Source organism: Balaenoptera borealis (assembly GCF_965194805.1).
Source record: "Balaenoptera borealis genome assembly, chromosome: X".
Taxonomy (NCBI): domain Eukaryota; kingdom Metazoa; phylum Chordata; class Mammalia; order Artiodactyla; family Balaenopteridae; genus Balaenoptera; species Balaenoptera borealis.
In genome coordinates, this window is record NC_138881.1 from 42,037,738 (window position 1) to 42,055,270 (window position 17,533).

Genomic DNA, 17,533 nt, shown 5'->3' on the forward strand with positions numbered 1-17,533 from the left:
TGCAACTCCAACAAATATACCTGGCCTGGGGCTGACTTGCCTTCAACACGTTTATCAAGAGAATAAATCCAGTTCACGCAGGGAGGAGGCCCGAAGGGCTGGGTGGCGCCCTGTAAGTGGTGACCTCTTTTGCATTAGGTTTTGATGGAGGAGAAGGGAAGGGTAGTGCAATGAAAGAAGGGTATTCTGGTCAGGCTAGCAAAAACGCCGCTCCCAGGATAGGGGCCCGCGGTCCCCAGCAGAGCATGGGACCGAGAAGACCTGGAACCTTTGCGTTCCCCTGAGCGCTCCCCAATACATGTCCTCGTCCACGCCGGGGACCTCTACCTGCACCTTCCACAGAACCGTCTGCCCCGACTCAACATGGCGTTAGAATCCCACAAGACACCTTTGTCTTTAGTTTCCAACTGGAGGCTTTACCCCGCCTATTCGTCACAGAGATCACCGCCCAAGGTCCGATGCCCGCCTAGCCCCTCGACGCGTCCGAGCGAGGGGTCCCTTTTCAAAATGGCAGTAGACCCCCGGCTGTTTGGGGGGCTCTGTTTCCGTTTCCGGGACCAGAAGCCGGAAGTAGCAGTTGAGGGGCCTCTTCCTATCCCCAGCTGCGGTGACTGTGAGAGGAGGGCGAAAGGCCATGGCGGCGGTCGCAGAGAGTCCGGCGGCTGCGGCTGCGGCCGAGGACCGAGAGCCACAGCGTGAAGCGGTGCCGGGCCTGGAGAGCCAGCGGCGCCAGATCGAGAACGGCGAGAATGGGCGAGGGCCTCCGCTGCGGGCGGGCGAAAGCTGGTGAGGCGGAGCTGCGAACGGAGCCTCGGCTTGGGGGGACGATGGGGGCGTTGGGGACGGTGGGGGACGGGGCGGCGAAGGTCCGCAGGAGAGGTGCCTTGGGGCGGGGGAGTGGCCTGTGAGACTGAGGACAGGAGAGGCGGGGAAGTGCCTTGTTTGGGAAAGAGGCGGGGCCTGGCCTGTGTGGCCCAGAGGCGGGGCCGGGCCTGTGTGGTGGAGCCTGCGGCCTGAGAACCGGAGGCGGTTTGTTCTGGAGAGGCAGGGGGGGCGGATCTTTTTTTTTTTTCAAACATCTTCATTGGAGTATAATTGCTTTCAATGGTGTGTTAGTTTCTGCTTTATAACAAAGTGAATCAGCTATACGTATACATATATCCCCATATGTCCTCCCTCTTGCGTCTCCCTCCCACCCACCCTATCCCACCGCTCTAGGTGGTCACAAAGCACAGAGCTGATGTCCCTGTGCTATGCGGCTGCTTCCCACTAGCTACCTATTTTACGTTTGGTAGTGTATATATGTCCATGCCACTCTCTCACTTCGTCCCAGCTTACCCGTCCATTCTCTAGTAGGTCTGCGTCTTTATTCCCATCTTGCCCCTAGGTTCTTCATGACCATCTTTTTGTTTGTTTGCTTTTTAGATTCCATATATATGTGTTAGCATACAGTATTTGTTTTTCTCTTTCCGACTTACTTCACTCTGTATGACAGACTCGAGGTCCATCCACCTCACTACAAATAACTCAGTTTCATTTCTTTTTATGGCTGAGTAATATTCCACTGTATATATGTGCCACTTCTTCTTTATCCATTCATCTGTCTATGGACACTTAGGTTGCTTCCATGTCCTGGCTATTGTAAGTAGAGCTGCAGTGAACATTGGGGTGCATGTGCTTTTTTGAATTATGGCTTTCTCTGGGTATATGCCCAGTAGTGGGATTGCTGGGTTGTATGGTAGTTCTATTTTTAGTTTTTGGTTTTGTTTTTTATTTATTTTTGGCTGTGTTGGGTCTTCCTTTCTGTGCGAGGGCTTTCTCGAGTTGCGGCAAGCGGGGGCCACTCTTCATCGCGGTGCGCGGGCCTCTCACTATGGCGGCCTCTCTTGTTGCGGAGCACAGGCTCCAGACGCGCAGGCTCAGTAGTTGTGGCTCACGGGCCCAGTTGCTCCGCGGCATGTGGGATCTTCCCAGACCAGGGCTCGAACCCGTGTTCCCTGCATTGGCAGGCAGATTCTCAACCGCTGCGCCACCAGGGAAGCCCTATTTTTAGTTTTTTAAGGAACCTCCATACTGTTCTCCATAGTGGCTATATCAATTTACATTCAGGGGGCCGGGTCTTGAGAAGAAAGGGCCACGGCGGCGGAGTCAGGCTCGCGTGGTGGAACCAAGAACCTGGGAAGGAGACTGTCTCAGCAACAGAGCGGGACAGCATGGTCTGCGCGACGTAACGTAGCATTTGGAGGCGGCCCGCGGTGCTCCGCTGCGCCTGACAACGGAGGCGAGGCGGGTGACGTCAGGCGTAAGAGCGAAATCGGAGCCGAAAGGCTGTGGGGGCGGGGGTAGTCGGAGCCTGCGTGATGGAGGGAGCTGGAGCCTGGGAACGAGGCTTGTGACGTAGGCCGAGGGGCGTGTCCTGGGGCCGAGGAAAGACTGCAGAGGGGAGGTGGTGCCTTGTGAAGCAGAAAATGGCGCCTGCGAATGAGCAAAGTTTGTGACGCGGCGAGGTTTTTGCCTCTGGCCGAGCCCTTCTTCCCAGGACGGGAGAAAGTGCAGGTGATTGGCACGGGAGGGGCCTTCGATGTTACATTTGTTTTCTGTTTTAGTACTGCTTTGTTTTTGTAATCAGGAACAAATAGCTTTTTAAAATGTCAATGCGTATCTTGATAAATCGGCTTGTTTAATTGATTTGCTAACCAGTGCTTGAAATGTACTGTTCCTGGGTTCATTTTATTTCTCGCCGAGTTGCATCTCGTTTTTTAAGTTGTGAAATACGTAAGACCTGTAAAGATTATATGAAACGTTTACGTAGCCCAGGTTGATGGACATTCTATAAAAATAAACGGCCTGTGCTCTTCAAAAATTTCAAGGTCGTGAGAGACAAAGGATGAAGAACTGTTCCAGACTGAAGAAATTAACGGGATTTAACGAGTCATGATAACTAAATGCAAAGTGTGATCCTGGGTTGGATCCCGGAGCAGAAAAAATAAATTATTTAAAAATCAGTTTTTTCTCATAAAATGAATTTTCTCTCTTTTACTGTAAAAGATATGAATGGGGAAATCGGTAAAATTTTACTAAGGTCTGAAGATTAGCTATTAGTACTGCTAATTTCTTGCTTTTGATAACTATATTGTGAGTATGAAAGAGAATATCTTTGTTTTTAGGAAATACATGCCGAAATATTTAGGGGTAAAGAACCATCGTGTAAGCAAGCTTACTCTGAAATCGCTGAAAGAATGGCATATATAAAAACGTATTTAAAGAAATAATCGAGCAAACGGGTAAAATTTTAAATTTGGAGAATCTGGATGAAGGGCACACGGGAATTCTTTGTATTATTTTTGCGATTTTTCGGAGTCAATTTCAAAGTAAAAAATTTAAAGAATAATAAAAAATTTGTGAATTAACCAACTAGGTTAAGATTCAGACCGTTACCTTAAGAAATCCTTCTGTGCCCCTCCCAGATGAAGGTCCCCCTCCCTGCCACGGGAAGTTATTACCCTGAATTTTTAATTTCGTTAACGTTTCCCCACCATTGTATGCATCCCTAAATAGTATTTGTGGTCTAAGCTTTTATTTTATTGAGGATATATATGAAATCAGACTGGACGTACATGGTGTGCCCTTTGCATCATGTCAGGTGGGTACTCGGTATCCACATGACGTCATTGGTGACGTTAGCCTTGATCACTTGGTGAAGGTATCTGCTGGGTTTCTCCACTGCAGGTACTATTTTCCTCTTTCCGTACACAGTAATTCTTTTTAAAAATAATTTATGTCCATTCTTTCCTCAAAATGTTTTAACAGTCTTCCTATTTTATTCAATGTAAATGCTAAAATTCTTACAATGACTTGCAAGGCTTTAGGATTGCGAGGCTGGTCCCTGGCTCTGATCTTCTCCCATGCTCTTCTGATTTCCCTCCCCCTCACTTTCCCCATCCGGCCATATTGGACTCTTGCTGTTCCTCGAACGCCTCAAGCATGCTCTCACCTGAGAGCCTTTAGGAGTGAGGTTTGCTCATTTTACAGAGTTCTTTAATCACAGTACTCGCGAAATATATATTCCTGTTACTGGAGAGACAAGTTGAGATTCCCCACATCGGAAATATGGAACTGAGCAATTTGTTTTACCATTACGCTATAGCTCTCCAGCAAGGCAAAACCTCAATCCATCCTGAGAATAAACAACAATAACAGGAACATTTTTATAGCCCATTTGGAGGTGTTCAGAAGGGCGGGGGGGGGGGACTTTGGTTTCTGCCCCATCCTACCTTTACAGCCTTGTGACAATACCCTTTAAAATTATTCCACCAGTACCAGGTTTCCTCTTGGGGTGTTGAAAATGTTTTGGAAGTAGATAGAGGTTGTGGTTGCACAACGCTGAATGTACTAAATGCCATTGAATTGTTCACTTTTTAAATGGTTAATTTTATGTCATGTGAATAAAAAATTATGCTCTGTCAATAAAAAAAATTTATCCCATCGATGTTGGTTCAGTATTGAAGCCAGTTTATCTCTGCTTTTGTGGATAATATCATGCAGCATTTTTCCTTAGCTCCATTTTTTAATGCTTATCTAGAGCAGAGCACCTCAAGATTCTTTAATTTGCTGTCTAATTTATAGGGGTTTGCTGCAGTGGTCAGGAAATTTGTGCTTATAAAGCATTTCAAAGTCATGGACTAACCCCAAGTCATATACCGAATATCCATATTAATATTTGCACCTTCTATCTTTTGTCAGCTGGCAGATCTGGGTGGGGGCATTTAATTAATTTGGCCATCTAAACTGATTTAATTTCTAGGAGAAGCTTAAATTTTAAGAGAAAATTCAAATCTGTGATAGTTTAGCCTCCTCGGCAAATTTTCGAGGATGAACCATCTAAAACAATTAAATCTGGGATAGCTGAAGGAGTCTCTAGGTCTGTGCAGGGTGTGGATAGTTTCCTAACAGAGGTAAGCAAGCATGAGGTTCTCTTTGTTCAGGTTAAGGAAGGTGGGTGGCTGGGTTCAGTGTTGCAGAATCGACTGTGATGTGTGAAGGGGAAGCAACGTCTCACTGGAGCTTAAGAGACTAGCCTAGAAATGTTGAGGGTTTTCTGTCAATGGAGAAGTCTGCACAGCACGGGGAACCGTTACCTTTAATGAAGACCCTAGAACTAAACCGACTGAAATTTTCACACGTTTGGTTGGCGATTGCTGCTATAGCTCTTACACAAGGTAAATATGCTTTGGCCACTGGATCTAATGAAAGACTGAAATAAACAATAGGCCTCTGACAATTCCCCTGTAATTGAGTCGGCACCCCTAGTACCTGTTCAGACTTTTTGTGAACCAAAAAGGGAAAGGGGTTTGTGAGTCTAGCGTCCTGGAGGGGGGATCTTTTGGTAGTAGACAGTTACTGTACTAGTCTTTGTTGCTTGAACATGAGTATGCTTTTTAGCTTGAAAAGTATGCAGTTACTGAAAGATATTTATATTAGTATATCTAATTATATATAATTAACAATAACTAATCTAGGAAGATAAACTTTCTTTTTGGTTTGTCATTTTTAAAAATATCAAGTTTGAAAAATGAAAGCTTTTCTGAAATTTTCAAGTTAATTAAAATTGGGGGAATTTTGGATAAACCTAATGATGCTATTGTCATTCCTTTTATAGGGCAAAGGAGCAGATCTTTGTGGTATCTCCCAGAGATAGTTTAGACAGAAAAGAACATCTTAACAGTGTTGTTATTCTGACTTTGGCCTGAATTTGCGAAAGACAAAGGAAGAATAGTTGTTTTTTAACAAGATATAAATTGAAGTAAAGACAAGAAATATTTATAGTCAACCTCGTAAAACACAGTGATAAACAACAAAGATTATTAGGAGCTTAACTTTTTTTTAAAGCAAGAATTCTTTTTAAAAAATGAGCTAAGGAGATGTCAGAAGGTACCAAGAGTTAACAGTAATTTGGTGACAGAAAAAGGAACTTTCAATCTGGGCATAAATTAATGTAGTCATTTTACAGAAAAGGGCCCAAATTCTAATTTTTCTCCTTTGGTACATTATTCATGTAACAATTTACAGAAAGGATTTATTTATATGCGTGCCTTCTTATTTATGTATGTAGGCTTATACAGATATATAAATAATGAATTTAGAACAAGGTAATAGCACATTTACCATCTGAATAAGCTAACAACCTTTTAATAAAACAAGTAGGAAACCATCTCTTAGTTTATATCCATATTTCTATTTCTCTGTAATTATTATACCTAGTGTAATGATTAACCAGAATAACCAATATTTTCTCCAGACACAAGATAAATCTAGAGGACAGACAATATTTTTAGTAATTTCTTTCCGTAAGCACATATTTCATATCATTTTAACAAATTTGAGGAAACACAAACAAGTGATTTTAGGAAGATCCATTTTATTTCTGTATACTAGCAACAAGAAATTAGAAAGTTAAAATTTAAAAGATACCATTTACAGTAGCAACCAAAAAAAATTGAAGTGTAGGAGTAAATGTAACAATGTGGGTGCTTTTTCATTAGACAATGACAACTGTCATGACTGCCACCTGAGCTGACAGATTATGAGCCATCCCAATTCAGAGATGTTAAAGTTTTTGTGTCTTTGAATTGAAAAAACATGGTAGTGATACTTTGTGAAAATTTATGTGAAACTTCAGTCTTCTATGACGGCTTTAGAAATCCAGGTTGTAGCCAGGTCTGGAGGTTTTGCTTACCACTCTAAAAAGTGATTTTAGTGTTAATCTTCCTTAAAAATCTGCTTTTAAAAAAACCCATTGAGCTGTGGCTCCTTTTGCTTCGAAGCTCCCATTAACAATAAACTAGCTTTACTGAGTGAATTAATAACCTCATAGACCATCAATGGAGGCAATTAAAACCTTGAAGGGGAGGTGAAGGTGCAAGTGGCAGAGGGTAAGGTCCGTGATGGGGTTTTCTAGATGAGTGATGGGAAGTGTCTGTGGCTTGAGCCACCGGGGTGTGGAGGGTGTGTGTCCCTGGCATGAATGAAATACGGGGTCTGGGGGGGGTCACTGCAACCCCCAAAATAAATAAATGAATAAAAAACAACCCACAGAAAAGTTTGCCTATTTGGGCAACATGTGACTATTCCAGGGTTTTTCTATCTCTCCATCCCCCTACCTTTCTGATCCTTTTTTAAACAAAGAAAAGTTGCCATTTTAAGGAATCCAATTTATAGAGTTAAATCGCTGGAAAACTAATGTTTACGTATTTTTCAGCAGTTTTGTAATTTTTTAAAAAAGTGTTTATTTGAGGCTGTTAAATACTTGGGACAGCCTTTTATGTGTCAAAAATTCCATAGCAGGGACTTCCCTGGCGGTCCAGTGATTAAGACTCCGCACTTCCACTGCAGCGGGCAAGGTTCGATCCCTGGTCTGGGAACTAAGATCCTGTATGCCACGGGTGGGCGCAGCCAAAAAAAAAAGAAAAAAAAAATTCCATAGCAGAGCAGGTTTGTGTTGGGGTTGGAGGGGGGAACGAGGATTATGTGTACATGAACTTTTTTGTCTAAGCCCTGGGATCGGAACAGTAACAGCTAATGTTCATTTAGCACTTATTATATGTCAAGTATTTTGCAGACTTCAGAATTTCTCATGACATTTTACAACGGCAGATTTCAACAGTCCTAAATGTTTATCCTAGTAGTGCATATAAAAGTCTCCTTTAAAAGAGAACAGGTCAAACTGCACTTAAAGGTGGTTCAGGTGGTAAATTTTATATGTTTTTCACCGCAGTTTTACACAAAGAGTGAGCTAGTCACCATACACTTAGAAATTTGCTCTAAAGCCAAAATAAATCCTAAATAAAAAATTATTTTAAAGATGGCAGTATACAGTTTTTGAAGGAAAACTTTATGATTCTTTTAGCAGTTGAAATTCTTTTTGATTTCTGAGCGGGTTTTCAGAATTTAACAATCCATTTCTTAGCTGAAGATTTTTGTATCCTTTACAGACACTGCACATTTAACAAATGGCTGAAGTCTTACAACATTAGCTGCAAATAGCAGTTATTTTGAACCTAATTTGACTGTGTTACCCCACAGACTAATACAAGTGAATGATTGTTTATTCCATAATAAAGTCTCCTGTTTTCTGGCACCATGGGTATGGGTATGGGTTTTTTTTTTTTTTTTTTTTGCCCTTATTGAGCACACTTTCTGTTTTTAATCAAGTCTCTTTTAGTATCTTAAGAAGTTAAGCATTCTGTCCGAATCTGGATTTCACTGAATACATTTTGCTTCTAATTTATTTTTATATGATGCTGAAAATTTTTTTAAATGTTGAATTCTGGGAAGAATTTCTTTTTTTAATCGGAAAAATAGTTGGCGTATAGCGCTGTTATTAGTTTCAGGTGTTCATGAAACTTGTCATCTTGACTTGTAAACACGTGTTGATACTTTTAGTCTAATAACCGTGTGAAGTGGTACCACTAACCCCCAGATAGCTGTGTGACACCCCTGTCACCTGTCTGGTCCAGGTTCCTCGTGGAGCGGCACTGGTACAAGCAGTGGGAAGTACACGTGCAGGGAGGAGGCCAGGACCCCAGCACCTTCCCTGGTTGCATCAACAATGCTGAGCTCTTTGAAGGTACCAGGCTTCTGCCTCCCCACATCAGCCTAGCCTGGACTTCTTGTCATCTTTGTCCCAGCAAATGATCATGAGCCCCTTTTCTGTGCTAGGTCATTGGTGAGATGGCCAGAGTGACTCATCACTTTCCTTCCCTGATTGTTCCTCTGCCACCTCCCCCCGCCCTCCTGCAGACCAGGTAAACTGGCGCCTCAAGAAGGGACTGGTGGAAGGTGAGGACTATGTGCTGCTCCCAGCGGCTGCTTGGCATTACCTGGTCAGCTGGTATGGTCTAGGGCATGGCCAGCCTCCCATTGAACGCAAGGTATAGTGGGTGGAGAGGGTGCTGGGGGACGGCTTTTATAGTGGGGGAGCGTAGGAGGAAGGCCTCATAGGCCCAGGATGGGTCCAGACCTGTGTGTTCACGTATGCTGTATCCATACACCTGGGTCTGCCCTCTCCTCCTCTCCCAGGTCATCAGACGGTATCTTGCTGTGTCCCCTGCATTTGCTCGCCTGTGCGTGCTCCCCTCACAGAGCCTCGCACGTGTGTCTATGCCACGTGTGTTTGTCTGTGTGGATGTTCCTCTGATCTCAGAGGTCGTCGTTCCTGTGTCCGTGTGTGTGTTGGGTGGGTACACCTGTGTGTGCATCCTTCCCGCCTTCCAGGTCGTGGAGCTGTCCAGCATCCAGAAGGTTGAAGTGTATCCAGTAGAACTGCTGCTCATCCAGCACAGTGATATGGACACAGCTCACACCGCTCAATTCAACCGCACAGATTCTATTGGTGAGTCTAAGGGTCGCGGAATAAGTTGGCATTCCCAGCCACGGTCACAGCTCGGTGACCTAAGGAGTCTGATGCCAAGATGGATGGATCCTCCAGGGTTCCAGGAAGACCTTGAATGTGCTCCATCACCCTCCACAGACCTAGTTCTGCGCACCGCTCAAGAGCAGTTTCTGGTGAGCCCCCAGGAAGAGACACGGCTGTGGATCAAGAACGCGGAGGGCTCTTTTGAGAGGTTGTGCAACACACGTGTCACGGTGCTTGACGCCGCTCTCCAGACTGGGCAGGTAAGGGTGGGGAGGGCTTCTTGGCCCACCACCCGTGCTCAGGTTGGGGGAAGTGAGGGCTAGGTGTCCATGGGCCCTCCATGAATGCCTTTCCTGATCTTTACTCCTCTTCCTCCAACCCAGGTGGTCATCATGGAGACCCGAAACAAGGATGGCACTTGGCCCAGCGCACAGCTGCCCGCCATGTGAGCCCTTGGGGTTTCCAGTCCAGAGTGGGATCCCACAGTAGGCAGAACAACTGAGCCCAAGAGCACATTCCACCCACAAGTAGTAGGTCCTCAGCTGATAAGAGTTTCTCATCCGTCCCAGGAGCAGCGCGTCGGAGGAGGATGAGGACTTCCAGGGCCAGCCGGGCATCTGTGGTCTCACCAATCTGGGCAACACGTGCTTCATGAACTCGGCCCTGCAGGTTGAGCCATTAGGTCTAGGTCTGGCACTGCGCAGGGATGGATTTGAGCATTGGAGATTGGGGACAGAGCTAGGGGGGTACTGCAGGGCAAGGGGTCAGGTTGGAAGCTGGGGCCCCACAGTCTGGCTCGACATGCCCACGTTACTTTCTGAAACGTTAATGCCTCTTCCTTCCACTTGCTCCCTGCTTTCCCTTGTCTTCTGTCCTTCGTCACCACATTCTTCCTTCTGAAATACTGCTCTCTTCTCTCCCCTACTCCCCTGCCCCTTCTCTTTCTTTCCCCTTCCTCCTCCCTCCTGTCTCCCTTTCCTCTGTCCCCACCTTGGTTACCTCTCTCTCCTCTTCATGCACCTGGCCCCCGCCTTCTGCAGTGCCTCAGCAATGTGCCACAGCTCACCAACTACTTCCTCAAAAACCGCTACCTGGAGGAGCTCAACTTCTGCAACCCGCTGGGCATGAAGGGGGAGATTGCAGAGGCCTATGCGGACCTGGTGAAGCAGGCGTGGTCCGGCCACCACCGCTCCATCGTGCCCCACGTGTTCAAGGTGTGGCTCAGCCCTGGCCGGCTCCTCTGCGCCCCCATCCCCCAACTCCCTCACGCTCTGACGGCCCTGCCCATCTTCTCAGACCAAGGTCGGCCACTTTGCGTCCCAGTTTCTGGGCTACCAGCAGCATGACTCACAGGAGCTGCTGTCGTTTCTCCTGGATGGGCTGCACGAGGACCTCAATCGTGTTAAGAAGAAGGAATATGTGGAACTGTGCGATGCTGCTGGGAGGCCAGATCAGGTGGGTGCTCCTGGAAGACCCCCATCCCGAGAGCCTCATTAAAGCCACTAGGGCCTCTGCCTCAGGAATTTTCTGGCCTCCCTGGAGTATCCCGCACACCACCATTTTCTTTTAAGCTCCTCTTCCCTGACCTCAGTCCCAACCTTGGCTCCAACGCCACATCTGCCCTCACACCCAACCCAGACTTAACCCCCACCTGGTCTCCTGCCCCAAATAACCCCCGGCCCTGACAGTGAACGCAGTCTCCAGATAGCCCTCGCTGTAACTCTGCCTCTGGACTTTACCGGTGGCCCTAACCTTAACTTGAATCCCATGCGCATCCACCCCACACCATGGTTTTCCCCGGCCCCGGGCAAGCCTCACCACCCACCACGGCACTCAACAGGAGGTTGCTCGGGAGGCCTGGCAGAACCACAGACGGCGGAACGATTCTGTGATTGTGGACACTTTCCATGGCCTCTTCAAGTCCACGGTGGTGTGCCCTGATTGTGGCAACGTGTCTGTGACCTTCGACCCCTTCTGCTACCTCAGTGTCCCACTGCCTGTGACCCACAAGAGGGTCATGGAGGTCTTCTTTGTCTCCATGGACCCCCGCCGCAAGCCAGAGCAGGTATGGGGGGAATGGGGACAGGGGACGTAATGAGGGACATGTAGTCAGAGTTCGTTTGATTACTCTGCCGTACCTCAGGGTTTCCTTCCCTAGCTCACCACACATCCTTCTGCTCTTTTGTGGATACTGTTCCTCCCTCAGCACCGGCTCGTGGTCCCCAAGAGAGGCAAGATCTCGGATCTGTGTGTGGCTCTGGCCAAACACACTGGTGTCTCGCCAGAAAGGGTGAGGCTCTGCAGATAGAAGGAGGGTGGGATTCAGGGGCAGGGGGGCAGAGAGAGGCAGAAGGGCCTGGGGGAGACCTGGCAGACTGACCGGTTCCCTCTCCGCATCCCATTCTCAGATGATGGTGGCCGATGTCTTCAGTCACCGCTTCTATAAGATCTACCAGCTGGAGGAGTCTCTGAGCGGCATCTTGGACCGAGATGATATCTTCATGTGAGTGAGAGGACCAGGGGAGATGAGGGCTTCTCAGCAACCTCCTCCGTTAACCACCTTTCCTCTCCCTTCCTCGGCCTGATTCACAGGGCACCTGCGCGGCTCGGGGCTTCGGCCATGTGTCTTAGTGGGGCAGGGGGCTAGGGGCTGTCAGTGAGTGGGGCGACACATCCTTATACAGGGCGTCCTTGGGTGTTCTCCTCCTTGTTATGTGAGGGAGGCTCCTGTTTCTTTATTTTATTCAGCACTTAACTAGTACCTCGTATGTACCAGATGCTGATCTGCACTCCTTACTCACATTGCAGGCCTCAAAAACCAAGTGATTTTTGAAATGGGGAACACTAAGATGCTTTCTGAGCATAAGAACATTCAGAGCAAGTTTGAAATCTTCGGGTAACTAAAACAGAAGGTGCTTTATGAGTAGAAAAGTTTTTGTAAACCAAGCAGTTTAGTTTTCCAAAAAGAAAATGGTTTTAGATCCCTGTGTCACAAAAAAATTTTTGTTAACTCCCTCAGTGCTCTGATAACACCGAAGCACTTCATCTAACATCACATAAACAAAGGGCTGTGTAAATCATCCAACAGTTTGTAAAATGCAGAACCCTGGGTGACTCTTTGGACCCTTTTAAAAATATTTTCAGGCTGTGAGTGGTGAGTGGCTGGAGCAACTGGGGTAGAGTCCTCGAATCCCTCCTGGGTGTCCTGATCAGGTGTGACCTGATGTCCATCCCCCACAGATACGAGGTGTCAGGCAGGGCTGCTATTGGCGAGAACTCCAGAGAGGACGTTGTGCTTCCTATCTACCTGCGGGAGCGCACCCCAGCCCGGGACTACAACAATTCTTACTATGGCCTGATGCTCTTTGGGCACCCGCTCCTGGTGTCGGTGCCCCGGGACCGGCTCTCCTGGGACGCCCTGTATCACATCCTGCTGTACCGCCTCTCGTGAGTCTGCCCTTTGGGATCAGGCAGGGAGGTGGGGTCAGAACTCAGACCCGGGCGTCTAGCTGCTTAGTTGCCACCTCCCGTCTGCATCCAGAAGACAGCTCAAACTTAACATGGCCAGAGAGGAACTTGTAGGCTTTTTTCTTTCTCTAAATTTCTGACTTTGCTACCACTTCTCCTAGGTGCTGGGGATACACAGAGGTGAACAAGACAGACAAAATACAGACTTCATCTTGTACTTAATTGTCTCTTCCTTGGAGAGGCTTGGTTGTTTGTGTTTTTACTGATAGATTTTCATCGTGCTTAAAATCCAGAGTCCTTACCAAGGCAAACAACGGTGCGCTATCTGGCTTCACCTCTCTCTCATGTTGCACTTACAAGTGCTCCTCAGAGGCCTTCCCTGATGGAAATTTACAGCTGATCGTGGGCCTGTTTACCAGTGGCTTATCATACTTAAGATCCACGCTCCTTAACTGTGGCGCACAAGATCCTACATTGTCAGGCCGCCTCTTCCCGTGTCCCTCTGGCATCTCCTGAGACCTTCCGGGCTCCTCCTTAAGAACTGTTAGTGTGTGGGTTTACCAGTGGCTTCCCATCATAAGCAAAGTAGGATTCTGGACTCTGTCCTCCCTGCCCTCGGGTCCCTCCTTGAGAGTCTCCTCTGCTCTGTCGGCAGACGCTATGTGACCAGACCCAGCTCGGATGACGAGGATGATGGGGATGAGAAAGGTGAGGAAGAGAAAGGAGAGAGGATCAGCAAGGATGAGGGTCTGTACAAGCAGTCCCATGGCCTGAGGAAGGGTCAGGGGGTCTGGGGTCGGTCTGGCCCACACAGGGTCCACATGGATGTGTATTGCAGCTCAACCCCCTGGGGCTCACACATTTCCACCTCTGACATCCTCTCCTGTCCCAGCAGACCTGGAGGATAAGGACAACCTCCCTAAGCCTGGACATGTGGCTGGGGGCAGCTCCCAAGACCCTGGGCCGGAGCAGGCTGGGCCCAGCTCTGGAGTCGCGGGCGGGAGCCGGGCCCCCGTGGACAACTCCCCTGGACCATCTCACTGGCCCCAGAGAGCACGGCGCAAGCACCTCTTCACCCTGCAGACAGTGAATTCCAATGGGACCAGCGACCGCTCGACCTTCAACGAGGATACCCATGGTGTCTCCTTCAGCTGTGAGCCAGGGTTGGGGAGGCGGGAGGGGGGGTTTCCTTGGCAGCAGGGCCCATGACCACCTCCCCTCGCCCCCAGCCCAGCCGTACATCGCCATCGACTGGGAGCCAGAGATGAAGAAGCGTTACTATGACGAGGTGGAGGCTGAGGTAAGGGAGATCCTGGGGATGGGAGGCACTTTCACCTTGTGCCACACACACCCTCCCCCACCTCCGCCGAGCCGAGCCGTGGCCGCAGAGCTCCCAGGGCCTCGGATTCCTAGCTTCAAAGTCCGTGCTCTTAACCACTCGGCGTGCGTCTTCCACCCCCACTCCTTTTTATCCCCCCCCCCAACCCCCGTCCTCATACCTGGCTGTCCACTCCCCCGACCTAGGGCTACGTGAAGCATGACTGCGTTGGGTACGTGCTGAAGAAGGCTCCGGTGCGGCTGCAGGAGTGCATCGAGCTCTTCACCACCACTGAGACCCTGGAGAAGGAAAACCCCTGGTGAGGGACCAGAACGGGGCCTCTGGGGGTGCAGTTGGGTGGGACCACCTCCCCCAGTCCGTCACCACTAAATACACCTCCTTCCCCCTCCCCCTCACTCGAAGCCTTCCTGCCACTCTGGCCACCAACACCCCAAGCCTATTCCTACCTCAGAGCCTTTGCCTGGGCTGTTCCTTCTCCCAGGGTCGTTCTTCCTCTTGTTATCTACAGGATTTGACCTCCATTTTGCTCAGGTCTCTGAGCAAATGTCACCTTATCAGAGAGACCTTCTCTTACTCTTCTGTTAAAAGCCACTCCTCCCCCAGCCATCAGCTCCCTCCATTCCCTCTCTCTAGCTCTGTAACGCCACTTGATGTCACATCCTAGATCCCCTTTTGCATCGTTTTTTGTCTTTTCTGTTAGAGTGAACCCCTTAAGGGGGAAGACTTTTAAGTTCACTGTGTGTCTCTTCTCACTGATTATAATGGTGTGGGCTGTGCAGTAGATACTCGTTAGATCCTTGCAGAATAAACAAAACAGAAAAAGAGAACCAAACAAGACAAAACCAGTCTCAAAAATAAGAGCGGCATCTCCATGGAGCAGAAAGGGAATAGAAGTACAAAGTAGTGCCAAAGGACTCAACAGTAGACCATCAGTAAATACCTGGCGAGTGAGTCAGTGAATAAAATAGAAGAGAGAAAACTGGAGTGAGAGAGGCAGGCTCTAAAAGAAGACTAGTGTCTCACAGACCGGAAGCCAAACAAAAACACACGCCAGTTCAAAAGTGTATACAGTGGGGAGTTGGTAAGTACTTGGCAGGATTTTAACGTGTCAAGAGAGCAAACTGGAGTAACAGGCAGGCTAGGAGTAAGAGCAGCATCTCTGGACGAGACGTGGCCCACGAAGGCCGCACGGCACAAGGAGCATGCGGTAGGTGCTCAGAAAGTGTCTGTGTCCCGACTCGGGCTCCATCTCTAGGTACTGCCCCAATTGCAAGCAGCACCAGCTGGCCACCAAGAAGCTGGACCTGTGGATGCTGCCGGAGACGCTCATCATCCACCTGAAGCGCTTTTCCTACACCAAGTTCTCCCGCGAGAAGCTGGATACCCTTGTGGAGTTTCCTATCCGGTCCGGGGCCCAGGGAGGCTGGCTGTGGGGGGAAGGCAGGCAATGGGGAAGGGGGCGCCAGCAGTGTTATCCCTCTCCCCACCCACAGGGACCTGGACTTCTCCAAGTTTGTCATCAAGCCGCAGAACGAGTCGGCCCCAGAGCTGTACAAATATGATCTCATCGCAGTTTCCAACCATTACGGGGGCCTGCGGGATGGACACTGTATGTGCCAGGCCGTGGCAGGGCCGTGTGCCGGGGGGTCAGGATGTCCCCAGTGGGTGTCCCCAGATGTGTGAACGGGTGGCGAGGTCATCAGGGTGGGAGGAGTGAGAGAGCGAACGTGGTCGCCTCTTAGGGGCAGGAGGGTGGGTGAGGACAGCTTCCCCTCTCTTATAGATACGACATTTGCCTGCAACAAGGACAGCGGTCAATGGCACTACTTCGATGACAACAGTGTCTCACCTGTGACTGAGAATCAGATTGAGGTGTGATTTCCATCCTCCCTTCTCCCGACACCCTCCTCCCCGATCCACACTGACTCCTGTCCTCTCCTCGCAGTCCAAGGCAGCCTATGTCCTCTTCTACCAACGCCAGGATGTGGCACGTCGCCTGCAACCCCAGCCCAGCTTATCTGACCCCCCAGCATCCCCAGCCTGTGGTACCCCAGCCAACTTTGAGTTCATGGATATAAACTGAGGGGCCCTGGCCCTGCCACAGGGAAGGAAGCCATGTCTGCTCTCTTCCTTCCTGGCTCCAGCCCTGTCCTCTTACCTGTGTTAGGTGCCCCATGCCAGACGCCACAGGCTTAGTCGTGGCTACTGTTCTCCTGTGCTGCTATATTGCTTTCTCCTGGGGAAGAAGAGGTATGTCTCCTTCCGGCAGTGTGTTCCCTACCTGTGTTTGCCCCTTAGAGCATTAACCCTCCCTTCTATTCTCTATTTATGGTTGTCCCCTTCCCTCTTGTCCTCAACCTGGGGTGAACTGAGGGGGTGGTGGTGGGGTGCACCTGAACACAGAGTGTATTTTCTTATTGAGACTCTGTACTTTCCGCTGTGTACATATAAAAGTGCCAGTGTGTTCCTTGGCAGTGTGGGGTTTTTTCTTTTCACATGATTACCAAGCACCAGTTCTGTGCCTGTGTGCTTACTGAATGCCAGGTGTGTGATGGCTGCTGCTCTGAGTGCACTATCTGTGTGCCAGGTACTATTCTAAGTGCTTCTGAAGCACCATCTGCGCACCAGACACGATTCTCAGCACCAACTGCATGCCCAGTGTTTTCCAAAGCATTTTGGAAATATTGACTCATAATCCTCACAACAGTCTCACACAGGAGTTGTCATCGCCAATTTCAGATGGGGAAACAGATACAGAGGTCAAGTAATTGCTTGAGTTAGGTCCAGAGGTCAGTACACCTTATCAGTTACACTGGAGTAGTCCCGGAGGGGACGTTTGACCTCCCTGGACCCAGGATGGAAATCTTTGTGGACATGACCTGCACTACAGGTGATGTGGGAAAGGTGTGCCTGGAACAGACAGGCATCCGTGTGGGCAAATGGGTGGTTTCCGGACGTAAAAGATACTAACCAGACCACCTCGCAGGCCCCCAGTAGTGTCCTCTGAGGAGTGGGTACATCTGGCCCAAGCCAGCCAAACTGACAGGACAGATGTGCCGTGTTTGTGTCGCCCCTATGCCTAGCCTCCCGCCATGACGGCAGCTCCCCCACCAGGCAGGGTCCCTTCAGCCTCATGCCACAGAAGAGTGAGGTGGTGCACCTAGCACAGAATGGGTGCAGCATAGTGTGTCTGAGCATAAGATGCCACCTAAGCACTGCACAGCCCCCACCTGAGCCCTCCCATAGGCACCAGCTCTCACCTCTGAGAAACAGGGCTCCTGTGGGGACAACCTTGGGGCAGCGTGGAGTGG

At 49.0% G+C, this 17,533-nt stretch overlaps 1 protein-coding gene across 16 annotated transcripts in view; it reads left to right on the forward strand.

Moving 5' to 3' along the window:
- Nucleotides 1-565: 565 nt before the first annotated feature.
- Nucleotides 566-17,533, forward strand: part of USP11 (ubiquitin specific peptidase 11) — a 43,266-nt gene continuing 26,298 nt past the window's right edge. Inside the window, exons 1-22 of one of the 16 annotated variants that reach the window (XM_082378088.1) lie at nt 566-786; nt 8,517-8,626; nt 8,800-8,930; nt 9,079-9,147; nt 9,274-9,391; nt 9,488-9,675; nt 9,799-9,860; nt 9,985-10,084; nt 10,456-10,629; nt 10,712-10,870; nt 11,256-11,480; nt 11,622-11,705; nt 11,824-11,918; nt 12,656-12,862; nt 13,539-13,591; nt 13,779-14,036; nt 14,113-14,183; nt 14,408-14,520; nt 15,478-15,627; nt 15,716-15,831; nt 16,006-16,094; nt 16,168-16,689. In XM_082378088.1, coding sequence (XP_082234214.1) covers nt 635-786; nt 8,517-8,626; nt 8,800-8,930; nt 9,079-9,147; nt 9,274-9,391; nt 9,488-9,675; nt 9,799-9,860; nt 9,985-10,084; nt 10,456-10,629; nt 10,712-10,870; nt 11,256-11,480; nt 11,622-11,705; nt 11,824-11,918; nt 12,656-12,862; nt 13,539-13,591; nt 13,779-14,036; nt 14,113-14,183; nt 14,408-14,520; nt 15,478-15,627; nt 15,716-15,831; nt 16,006-16,094; nt 16,168-16,305 — 2,862 coding nt within the window. In that variant the 5' untranslated portion in view covers nt 566-634 and the 3' untranslated portion in view covers nt 16,306-16,689. Of the gene's footprint in view, nt 787-2,109; nt 2,557-8,516; nt 8,627-8,718; nt 8,931-9,078; nt 9,148-9,273; nt 9,392-9,487; nt 9,676-9,798; nt 9,861-9,984; nt 10,085-10,455; nt 10,630-10,711; nt 10,871-11,255; nt 11,481-11,621; nt 11,706-11,823; nt 11,919-12,655; nt 12,863-13,538; nt 13,592-13,778; nt 14,037-14,112; nt 14,184-14,407; nt 14,521-15,477; nt 15,628-15,715; nt 15,832-16,005; nt 16,095-16,167; nt 16,690-17,533 lie in introns of those variants that run through there. The other 15 variants (XM_082378089.1, XM_082378079.1, XM_082378082.1 and 12 more) reach the window with 15 other exon arrangements.